The sequence below is a fragment of the Orcinus orca genome, chromosome 2 (assembly GCF_937001465.1).
Source record: "Orcinus orca chromosome 2, mOrcOrc1.1, whole genome shotgun sequence".
In the NCBI taxonomy this organism is placed as follows: Eukaryota; Metazoa; Chordata; class Mammalia; order Artiodactyla; family Delphinidae; genus Orcinus; species Orcinus orca.
In genome coordinates this window covers 62,700,338-62,712,802 of record NC_064560.1, presented here as the reverse complement: position 1 = coordinate 62,712,802, position 12,465 = coordinate 62,700,338, and the positions used below count along the sequence as shown (strand labels likewise).

General features: G+C 35.5%; 1 protein-coding gene across 5 annotated transcripts in view; it reads left to right on the top strand.

Moving 5' to 3' along the window:
• FANCI (FA complementation group I) overlaps positions 1 to 12,465 on the top strand; it is a 76,560-nt gene that overhangs the window by 11,926 nt on the left and 52,169 nt on the right. For 4 of the 5 annotated variants that reach the window (XM_033402838.2, XM_033402837.2, XM_049705418.1 and 1 more), the window contains 6 exons: positions 7,862 to 7,992; positions 8,434 to 8,590; positions 8,670 to 8,727; positions 10,397 to 10,438; positions 10,768 to 10,891; positions 11,328 to 11,413. In XM_033402838.2, the coding sequence (XP_033258729.1) occupies positions 7,862 to 7,992; positions 8,434 to 8,590; positions 8,670 to 8,727; positions 10,397 to 10,438; positions 10,768 to 10,891; positions 11,328 to 11,413 (598 nt within the window). The remainder of the gene's footprint in view (positions 1 to 7,861; positions 7,993 to 8,433; positions 8,591 to 8,669; positions 8,728 to 10,396; positions 10,439 to 10,767; positions 10,892 to 11,327; positions 11,414 to 12,465) is intronic. The other variant, XM_049705419.1, reaches the window with a different exon arrangement.

Genomic DNA, 12,465 nt, shown 5'->3' with positions numbered 1-12,465 from the left:
ACCTATCACCACAATTTCAAGAATTTTTATTACCCCTAAAAGAAACTTTGCATCCCTTAGCTGTTGCTTCCCTAAACTTCTGTTCCGCGCCAGCCCTAAGAAACCACTCATCTACTTTCTGTCTATAGGTTTGCCTATTCTGGATATTTCATATAAGTGGAATCATACAATATGTGGTCCTTTGTGACTGGCTTTCACTTACCATAAGGTTACTAAGATTCATCCATGTTGTAGCCTGTATCAGTATTTCATTCCTTTTTATTGGTGAATAATATTCCATTTTATGAATATATCATACTTGTCCATTCATGAGTTGGTGGACAATTAGGTTGTCTACACTTTTGAGCAATTATGAATACTGCTACAAGTTTTTGTGTAGACATATTTTCATTTCTCTTTAGTAAATAAGAGTAGAATTGCTGGATCATACGGTAACTCCATGTTTAACTGTTTGGGGACTGCCAAACTGTTTTCCAAAGCTGCTACATCATTTTACATTCCCACCGGTACTGAAATAAGGATGCCCATTTCCCACATCCTCTGTCAACACTTGTTATTGCCTTTTTCATTCTAGCCATTCTCGTGAGTGTGAAGTGGTATCTCACTGTGGGTTTGATTTTCATTTCCCTGATGGCTAATGATGTTGCGTATCTTTTCTTGTGCTTACTGGCCATTTGTATATCTTCTTTGGAGAAATGTCTATTGAAATCCTTTGACCTTTTAAAAATTGGGTTGTCTTTTTATTACTGAGTTCTAATATTACTTTAAATATTCTGGATACAAGTCCCTTATTAGATATATGATTCACAAAATTTTTCTCCCATTCTGGTTGTCTTTGCACTTTTTTGATGGTATCCTTTGATGCACAAAATTTTAATGCCTAATACTTAATTTTTTTGTAGCTTGCGCTTTTAGTTTTATATCTAAGAAGTCATTGCTTAATCCAAAGTCACAAAGATTTATACCTGTGTTTTCTTTTCAAAGTTTTATAGCTTTAGCTTTTAAATTTAGATCCATTTTTAGTTAATTTTTGTATATGGTGTGAGGTAGGAGTCCAGGTTCATCTTTCCCCATTTTCAATAGCACCCTTATTGAAAATCAATTGCCCATAAATGTGATGATTTCTTTTTGGACTCACAGTTGTATTCTGTTGATCTGGGTGTCTCTCCTTATGTCAGTACCACACTGTCCTGATTAGAATAGCTTTGTAGTAAGCTTTAAAATTAGGAAGTGTGAGTCCTCTAACTTTTTTTCTTTTTTTAGGATTAGTTTGGATATTCTGGGTTCCTTGAGTTTCCATATGACAAGATTAGCTTGTCAATTTCTGCAAGAATGGAAGCTGGGGTTTTGGTAGTGATTTTGTTGACTCTATATATGAATTTGAAAAGTATTGCTATCTTAATATGTCTTCCATTAATGAACATGGAATATCTTTCCATTTGCTTAGGTCCTCTTTCATTTCTTTCAACAGTATTTTGTACTTTTCAGAGTACAAGTCTTACACTACTTTTATTAATTTATTCCTGAGTATTTTATTCTTTTTGGTGTGATTGTAAATGGGATTGTTTTCTTAATTTAATGTTCTCAGTGTTCATTGCTAGTGTATAGAAATGCAATAGACTTTTGTATATTGATCTCATATCTTGCTACCTTCCTGTACTTGTTTATTAGCGCTAGTAGTTTCTTCTTTGTGGATTCCTTATAAACAAGATTATGTCAACTGTGAATAGATACTTTATTTCTATTTCAATCTAGATGCCTTTTGTTATTTTCTTACCTAATTACCCCAGTTGGAACCTTCAGTAGAATAGAATTGGTGAGAGTAAACATCCTTCTCTTGTTCCTGATCTCAGGGAAATCTTTCAGTTTTATATTATTGAGTGTGATGTTAGCTGTGGGTTTTTCATGGATGCCCTTTATCAGGTTAAGGAAGTTCCCTTCTATTCTTAGTTTGTTGAGTGTTTTTTATCATGAAAAGGTATTGGAATTTTCAAATGCTTTTTCTGTGTCTACTGAGGTGATCATGTGGTTTTTATCCTTTACTCTATTTCTATGGTATATTATATTGATTTTCATACATTGAACCACTCTTGTATTCTTGGGTTAAATCCAATTTGGTTATAGAGTATAATCCTTTTTAAAATGTTGCTGGGTTCAGCTTGCTAGTATTTTGTTGAGGATTTTTGCATCTGTAGTCACAAGGGGTACTGTTCATAGTTTTCTTAGGATGTCTTTGTCTGGTTTAGGTATGAAGATAATAGTGGCCTTGTAGAATGAGTTGGGAAATGCTTCCTCCTCTTCTTTTTTTTCGAAGAGTTTGTGAAGGGTTGCAGTTAATTCTTTATATGTTTCGTGAATTCACCAAGGAAGCCATCTGGTTTTGGGCTTTTCTTTGTAGAAGAGTTTTGATTGCTAATTCAGTCTCTTTATTTATAGGTCTGTTGTGGTTTTCTATTGTCTTTTTTAGTTAGCTTTGATACTTTGTGTCTTTATAACAATTTATCCATTTCATATAAGTTTTGTAATTAATTGGTATACAGTTATTCATTGTATTACCTTATTCTTTTTATTTCTGTAAGATTGGTAGTAATGCCCCTCTTTCATTCCTGATTTTAGTAATTTGATTCTTCTCCCTTTTTTTCTTGGTCAGTCTGAAGATTTTTCAATTTTGTTGATCTTTTCAAAGAATAAGCTTTGGTTTTCTTGATTTTTCTCTATTCTTCTATTCTCTTTTATTTATGTCTGATTTTACTTTTATATTCTTTTCACTTGCTTTGAGTTTAGTTTCCTCTTTTTATAATTTCTTATGGTGGAAGATTGGGTTATTGATTTGAGATCTTATTTTTTAATATAGGTATTTACAACTATAGATTTCGTTCTAAGCACTACTTTAGCTGTATCCAATAGCTTTTGGAATATTGTGTTTTTGTTTTCATTCATCTCAAGGTATTTTTCTAATTTCTCTGTGCTTTCTTCTTTGACCCATTGGTATTTAAGATTATGTTAATTTCCACATATTTGTGAATTTTCCAGATTCCTTCTGTTATTGATTTCTAGTTTCATTCCACTGTGGTCACAGAACATAAATGATATGATTATAATCCTTTTAAATTTATTGAGAATTTTTTTATGGCCTAATGTGTGGTTTATCCTGGAGAATGCTCCATGTGCACTTGTGAAGAATGTGTCTTCTGTTGTGTGTAGTGTTCTATATAGATGTTTGTTAGATCTGGTGTGTTCAAGTCTATTTCCTTGTTGATCTTCTAATTGTTGTTCTGTTGATTATTGGAAGTGGCGTGTTGAAGTCTCCAACTATTGTTGAATTGTCTATTTCACCCTTCAGTTCTGTTAGTTTTTGCTTTGTGTATTTTGGAACTCTTTTGTTAGGTGCTTATATGTTTATAATTGTTATGCCTTGATTCTTTTATCATTATAAAATGCCCTTTTTTGTCTTTAATAGTAATTTTTGTCCTAAAGTCTACTTTTTTCTGTTATTTTTAGAGCTACTTCAGCCCCCTTTGGTTATGGTTTTCATGGTATATCTTTTCTAAACAATTTGTATCTTTGAATCTAAATTGTGTCTCTGATTGACAGCACATAATTGGATTTTTAAAAATCTGTTCTGCCAATCTTTGCCCTTTTTTAAAATAAATCTATTTATTTTATTTATTTTTGGCTGCGTTGGGTCTTCGTTGCTGTGCGCAGGCTTTCTCTAGTTGCAGTGAGCAGGGGCTACTCTTCGTTTTGCACGGGTTTCTCATTGTGGTGGCTTCTCTTGTGGAGCATGGGCCTTAGGCGCACGGGCTTCAGTAGTTGTGGCTCGTGGGCTTAGTTGCTCTGCGGCATGTGGGATCTTCCCGGACCAGGGATTGAACCCATGTCCCCTGCACTGGCAAGCAGCTTCTTAACCACTGCTCCACCAGAGAAGTCCCAATCTTTGCCTTTTGATTGGAGTATCTTATCCCTTTACATTTACCATAATTGCTAAAAAAGTAGGATTGATATCTGCCGTTTTGCTGTTTGTTTTCTTTACGTCGTGTCTTTTTGTTCCTCTGTTAATACCTTGTGTGTTATATGTTAAGTAGGTGTTTTCTAGTGTACCATTTTAATTCCTTTGTAATCTTTTTCACTATTTTTTTCAGTTACTTTCTTAGTGCTTGCCTTGGCGATTAGAACTGACATCTTAACACATTATTGACCGGAGACATATCAATACATTTTTAGAGAGTGCTACAATTAACATCACCATGAGAAGTTGTTAGAGCTTGAAATTGATCAAGGGTTCATGAGACAACTTATGATTGTCATTATCATTCACATTTTGCTCCGTTTGGTTTTTGCTTCAATCTTGTGTATATTATAAATGTAAAATTTTCAAAAGTGACACATCATGAAATTTTGAGTGAAAAATTTTTTGGTGAATTTTATGCAGATACTTTCTCTGATTGTCCAAGTGGCATATATACTAGTGTCTCAGAAGATGATAGTTCTTCAGAATATAATTCTGATTCAGACGATGTGAGTATTAGACCAACAAAGAGACAAAAAACCTTAGTGATTGATTCTGATACAGAAAGTGAAAATGAAATTCATGGTGCAGGAGAATGCTCCTTTGCTTCTACAGAAGAGTGGCTTGAAGACAACATTTTACAAAAATTAGAATTTACAGGTGTGTCAGGTCTAACTATTGAATGTAATAACACACAAAGTGTTAGTGAAATAACAGAATTAATTTTTTGGCCAGCCAAAATAAAAGTCACCGGCCACATGCATTAGTTTCTGCAAAAATTCCCCTGGGCAATAATGAGTTAATTTATAACAATCTAGTTCAGATTAATACCAGCTTAGATTTAATAGTTATAAAACTTTGCTCTACATATAGCTTCATTCTCCCCCTTCCTCCTTTGTGCTATTATTGTCCTATTACATCTTTACACATTTATTCCCACCAGTGCAGATTTATAATTGTTGTTTTATGCAGGTGTCTTATAAATCAGGAGAAAAAATAATTACAAAGTACATTTATACTGTCTTTAATATTTTCCTATGTAGTTAACCTTTACTGATGTTCTCTGTTTCATGTGGATTCAAATTCTGTCTGGTGTCCTTTCATTCCAGCCTGAAAGACTCCCTTTAGCATTAGGGCAGGTCTTCTGGCAGCAAATTCTCTTTTGTTTATCTGGGAATGTCTTAATTTCTCCATTTTGGAGGGGTAGTTTTTCTGGCTATAGAGTTCTTGGTTGACAGTTTTGGAGGGATAGTTTTTCTGGCTGTTGAGTTTTCAGTACTTTGACTATGTTATCCCATTTCCTTCTGCCCTTCAGTGATTTTTTAAAATGAGAAATCAGCTGTTAATCGTATTGAGTACTCCTTTTACCAGATGAGTTGCTTCTCTCTTGTTGCTTTCAATATTCTCTTCTTGTCTTTAACTTTTTTATTTAACTGTACAGTTCAGTGGCACTAAATGCAATAATTGCTCTATCTAGAACTTCCAGTATTATGTTGAATAGAAGTGGAAAAAGTGGGCATCCTTGTATTTTTCCTATCTTACGGAAAAGTTTTCAATCTTCACTTATTGGGTATGATGTTAAGTGTGGGTTTTTCACATATGGTTTTTTTTATGATGAGGCATCTTTGATTTTGATAGTTTGCTATGGTATGTCTAAATGTGGATCTCTTGGGTTTATCCTGTTTGGAGTTCTTGGAGCTTCTTGAATGTGGGTTTTGTTTGTTTGCTTTGTTTTTTTGGCTGCACTGTGCAGCTTGTGGGATAGTTCCCCGACCAGGGATTGAACCTAGGCCCTCGGCAGTGAAAGCCCAGAGTCCTAACCTCTGGACTGCCAGGGAATTCACTGAACGTAGATTAGTGTTCTCATTAAAATTGGGAAGTTTTTGGCCATTACTTCTTTTTTCTCCTTTTTCTCTTTCCTTTCCTTCTGGGACTTTCAGTATGTCTATGTTGGTATTCATGACGGGATCCCGCAGGTCTCTGAAGCTCTGATCATTTTTCTTCTTTTTCTTTCTGTCCCTGAGACTGGATAATCTCAATTGCTCTATCTTCAAGTTCTCTGATTCTTTCTTCTGCCAGATCAGATCTCCTGCTGAGCCCCTCTAGTGGATTCTTCAGTTCAATTATTGTACTTTTTAATTCCAGAATTTTTGTTTGGTTCTTTTTTATAATTTCTGTCTCTTTATTGATATTCTCTATTTGGTGAAACATCATTCTTATATTTTCCTTTAGTTCTTTAGACATGGTTTCCTTTTGTTCTTTGAACATATTTAAAATAGCTGATTTCAGTCTTTGTCTAGTAAATCTAATATCTGGGCACTCTCAGGGACGGTTTCTATTGATTCCTTTTTTTCCTGTGTATGGACCATGCTCTTGTTTCCCTGTATGTTTTTTATTTTTTTGTTCCTGAAAACTGGACATTTTAAATGATATTTTGTGGGAATTCTGGAAATCAGATACCATCCCCCTCCCCCAGATCTGTTGTTGCTGTTGTGGTGTTGCTTTTGTTTTTATAGTTGTTCTTCTGAACTAATTTTGTGAAATATGTATTGTTTGTTGTGTATGGGCACTGTTTTATGTGGCCACTGAAGTCTCTGTTTGGTTAGCTTTGTGGTCAGCTAATGACTTGGCAAAGATTTCCTTTAAAATGCCTGGAACCAGTGAGTTTCCCAGCCTTTGCTGAGGGACCCTGTGCATGTCAGGTGCACACCTTCAGTTCTCAGGCAGGTAGCTTATAACTCCTCCTTAGCCCTTCTGCTTGTGTAGAGCCTCAGGATCATCCAGAGGTGAGAGATTAGGGTCCTCTTGGGTGTTGCCTGGCCATACACACAGCCCTTTCCATGTGCGCAACCCTAAGTATTTTCACGGCTTCCTAGGTTCCTAGGAATATGTCAGAATGTTTCAGAGTCCCCTCTGCACCTTTCTCCAGGCTTATATTTTAAGTTCTTTGGTCAGCTTGTTGCATGCCCAACTGTTATTGCTATCCAGGCAGCTGAAAAAGTTATCACTTGCAACTGGTTTAGACAAATGCCCCTGGTAAAAGATTGCACTGGGCAAGTTCTAAGTCAGGTCAAGTAAAGACAAGTCTTGCGAGTGAAAATTTCTAGGGAATAGCCAGACAGGTCAAATAATGACAGTTATCTGGGAACTGGGCTTTGGTGGAGCTCCAGTCATATTCTGTCCCCTCCAGAGGCTGCTAGACTGATGGCTTGTACCATGAGTGTGAACTGTTGGTTTTAAAGACTACTGGACTGGTGGGGGGTAGGGGTTAGGAGGTGGAATGAGGGCATGTTGAAACACAACAGAGCTTGCTATTCTCACTTAGATTCAGCTGTTTATCTTAAATAAACTCTCCCTGGATTGTTGCAAGTCTGGTTAATTTCCAGAATCCTGAACAAGTTGGTTTTCACTATTTTTGTTAGTGTTCTAGTTGCTTTTATGGAGGAGAGCATTTTCCAAGGTCTTTATTACTCTACATTCCTGCTGACATCAATCAGTGATGATGTTTTGAAGTGAAGTATGTTAAAGGCACTTAATTTGGGTTACTGGATCCCAGAAAAGCTCTAAAGTATATTAGAAGGTGTTCCTTCTTCTGCACTATAAAATTATTTAAAAAATTAATGACATGGGTGGAAGTAGAAAAGGTAATGTTTCAGTTTTCTGTCTAAATTAAATACTTTTTCAAAGCTCCTAAATATTGCTGTTCTAAACACCATAGTAATAAGTAGTTTGATAATTCTGTTTCTATATTCAACTACAAAGCTGTTTGTTTTTCCTGTTTACCCTTCAACCTTGTAAGAATTCTGCCTTTTTTCTTTCTTTGTTTCTGTACCACCTGTTTAAAACAATAAGGTTTCCCCTGTTCTGAGGAAGCTGGAGCTCTTAGGAGACTTAAGATATACAGTTGTTGTGTCCAATTGTTGGAATCGGGGGATTTGCAGAAAGAAGTAGCATCTGAAATCATAGGATTACTAATGCTGGAGGTGAGATGGAAAACAAAAACTTTTTTGGTTTTGGGTGGATTTTGGGGGGTTTGTAATTTGTTGAGGGAGGGAAAACTTAAGTGTGCCAAACCTACCATAGCTCCTATTTATGAATAAGAACTACTGTTATCAAACAAAATAGTTGATGGATGAGCCATAAACCATTTAGATGTTTACGTTACATTTCTGGTATCATGGACATGTATCTCTTTGCAGAGTTGGCGTATTTGAAAATATCAGGGAACTGGTGGAAGATCCTGATCTATGAAATCCTTTACAGTTATGTTTATACCAGAGCAGAATGATTCCCTGAATCACTTATAGGACCAGTTCTAGGTTTCAATGCCAGTTCTATTAATTCAGCAAAAGAGTATTTCTTAGAAAGAGATATCAAACATTTAGATTTCTGCTTAACATTTTTTTAATCCCATCAACTTCTAGGTTCACAATTTTCCAGGAGCATTATTGGTTGAATTAGCCAGTGAGTTTGTTGATGCTGTCAAACAGGGCAACCTAACGAATGGAAAATCTTTGGAGCTATTACCCATCATTTTCACCGCCCTTGCTACCAAAAAGGAAAATCTAGCTTATGGAAAAGGTAATTTTCTTCCAATCTTAGTGGCTTTTACTCTCTTCACTGAATTAAATTTATTCCTCAGTGTATTTTGCATTTCTAGGTGAACTAAGTGGGGAAGAATGGAAGAAGCAGTTGATTAACACCCTCTGTTCTGGCAGGTGAGTCTTATTAATGTGTAGAACTTTCTCAGGACTACAAGTGACCAAAAAAAGAATTATCATTTATTTTAGGAATTTATACCACTCAAGTTTTTAGTCCATTTTGGTTTATGGTCTACCACTATAAAACCATTTAGTCTGTGATGAATTTTTGAGAGAGATTATTTACTGTATTCTCTGTTCTAAGACTATACATATAGTTTCTATTTACTTGACTCTCCATCTTAACACAGCAGTTTATCCCTATAGCAGTATTTGGAGTCCCAAGGTCCTTAAGGCTGGAAAGTCACCCTACCACTATCTTTTATATTTTTTTGAGGGAGTGAGATGTATAAGTGATGTATCTTTAAACCAGAAATATGAGAATCTACCCTAAGGAGAAATTGCAACATATAAGAAAATCTTCATACATGAACATTTCAACACAGAAATTTGTGACCAACTTAAGCATACAATAATGGAGATATGTAAGTTATGGTATGTAAGCTATGTATCAATAAGTTAAGGTAGAGCCATTCCATGTAACTTATAGCCATTAAAAATGAAGTATATAAAGACATACATCAAAGATGAAAAATTCTTACTATATATATATTATATATATATATATATGTGTGTGTGTATATTTATAGTAAGAAATCCTTAATATATATATATTTTTTTAATTAATTATTTTTGGCTACATTGGGTCTTTGTTGCTGTGTGTGGGCTTTCTCTAGTTGTGGTGAGCAGGGGCTACTCTTTGTTGCGGTGTGCGGGCTTCTCATTGCAGTGGCTTCTCTTGTTGCGGAGCAAGGGCTCTAGGCACGCAGGCTTCAGTAGTTGTGGCTCGCAGGCTCTAGAGCACAGGCTCAGGAGTTGTGGCGCACGGGCTTAGTTGCTCTGCAGCATGTGGGATCTTCCCGGACCAGGGCTCGAACCCATGTCCCCTGCATTGGCGGGCGGATTCCTAACCTCTGCGCCACCAGGGAAGTCCCTTACAGAAATAATTTTAGGCATGAATCAGCACATGTATATTTATCCATTTATTTGTTTTTAATTACCCAAAAGAGTTTATTCATTACATTGTAATATACTTTTGATTTTTCATTTAACACATGTTCATGTCAGCATATACCACTTTACATCATTCTTTTTAATAGTTCCATAGTATTCTGTTATAATATTTGGCTAGTGTCCAATTGTTAGATTATTTGTTTTTTGCCGATAAATAATATTTGGCTATTTGGTTTTTTGCTATTATAAAAAGTGTTGGAATTAACATCCTTATATGTCTAGGTGACCTTTTATAAGCATGTACATGGGATATATTTCTAATAGTAAGTTGGGTGGGTCTTTGGTTATGTGCATTTTTAAAGTTGATAAGTAGTATTGCCAACTTGTCTTCCCAGAAGGATTATATCAGTGTACATCCCCTAAAACGGTATGTTAAGTACTTGTTTCCCAAAATCTCACCAGCACTGAATATCATCAGAGTTTGATTTTGCCAGTCTGATAGGTTAAAAGCTGTTATTTCATTGTTTTAAATGTCATTTCTTTGATTTTGTTTCCCAGTGGTACCAAATCAAACTTGAAATGGCCCTAATTTTTTCCTCCTTGCTAATTTTACAAAGTAATATGTAAATAAGTTTAAATGACATAAACTTCCTTTGTCAATTTCTTTAATCAGATGGGATCATCAATATGTAATCCAACTCACCTCCATGTTCAAGTAAGCATCATCATTCCCTTTTCTTTTTATATCCTGCTATGAGAACTTAGCTACTAGAAACTGAAATGTAGCAAGGTCAAATACCACTGTTCCCTAAATAAGAGTATCGGTACCTCTGTTTTCTGTTACAGAATTTACCCCCACTCTTTTTTGCTTTGATTTCTTATTTAAAGTATAACTTTATGATTTTTTTTTCCAAGATAACTTTGCTTAGGTAAGGTTATTGGTCCCCTTTAAGGTTCTGCATTAGAGAAAAATCAAAAGAGGTAGTTATAGTATTCTAATATCTCCCAAATTAGGCTCTGATCTTTAGACTCCTTGATCCACAGGGATGTCCCTCTGACTGCAGAAGAGGTGGAAATTGTGGTGGAAAAAGTGTTGACGATGTTCTCCAAATTGAATCTTCAAGAAATACCACCCTTGGTCTATCAGCTTCTGGTTCTCTCCTCAAAGGTATAAATGAAAAATTTGCTTTTTTTTTTAACTCTGGTGAAATGCCCAGTTAGTACCATTCAGCTTATTCATACTCTTGTTTTATATACTAGGGCATAGATGCTTTTATTTCATGTATGATGATTTGATCTAGTAAAAAGGTCATGGCCCTCAACCAAAGTAAACATACATTATCTCTTGTAGTACCACATTTTGTGTGTGTGTGGTAGTAAAAGGGATAAAGATTTCAGAAAGGGTGGACTATAGGCCCCTTAAAATCTGATATTAAGATGTATTTCAAACTCAATTTCAACATGAAAGTGTTCTATAAATTCTTAGTGTGACTCTAGGTTATAATTTATTTAAATTCATACTTGAAAATCCTTCAAGCTGAAAAGAACTTTAAGTTCAACTTGCCCTTTATGGAGAGACCTTACTTATTTTGTGTTTTTTTCAGGGAAGCCGGAAGAAGGTTTTGGAAGGAATCATAGCTTTCTTCAACAAGCTAGATACGCAGCACAGTGAGGAACAGAGTGGTGATGAGTGAGTATCACAGTATAGAAATAAAATCATTTTTCCAAATTCATCTTATTGTTATCTAACTGTTCAGTCCATACCTTCACTTCAGCACAGAATTTCCCTAGTCCCCTTAGCTGCTCAGTAATAAAATTAAAAGAATAATGCAGTCTCTTCAACTCTTTCATTTTAATCTTTCCAGGAAAACAGCAATAATTATTCTGTAAATTGCAAGCTTAAAAGCTATTTAAGTGTTTACTTTGTGCCAGAAACTATTTGGCCCTAGGACTACAGTGATGAACCAGTCAGACAAGGTTCCTGCTCTCATGGAGATATTTCAACGAGAAGAGAAAAGAAAATAAATAACAAAAACATTAGAGTGAAAAGTGTTATGCGTATATTTCAAATGGATGATGTGACAGTGACAGTATAGCTACTTTAGGTTGAGTGGTCAGGGAAAACTTCTCTGAGAAGGTGTTATTTTAACTGAAGCCTAAATGGTAAGAGCCACAATATATAGATCAGGAAAAAGCACATTCTCAGTTGGTGGAACAGTTAGTGCAAAGGCAGGACACAGCATGATGTGACTGAAAAAGAGGATTTTTTTTTGAAACAAATACTTAACAGAGTGCTTGCTCTGTGCCAAGTGCTGTTCTAAGCACTTTAAACCTTACAGCAACTCTCTTTTGCCTCTGTTTTATGCATATAGAAACCAAGGCACAGAGAAATTAAGGAATTTCCAAGGGTTATGTAGCCATAAATTGGTGGACCTGGGATTTGAATTCAAGCAGTTTGGCTGCAGAGTTCGTGCTTTTAATCCTGTTTCAGCCTACTGCTTCTAATCTGGAATAACTTTTAGTTATTTGGCTTGAGCAATTGATTAGAAGGTGGTCTTGTATACTGAGTTAGGAAAGACTGACAAAAAGCAAGTTTAGGGGGAAATAAGCTCAGTTTTGACCATGTAAGTTTGAGATGTATATTAGTATCCCATATGGAGGTGTTGAGCAGGCAGTCTGGGGTTTTAGAGGTCAGGACAGGAAATACAGATTGGAAAGGACTAAAGCCTTCAGACTGGATAG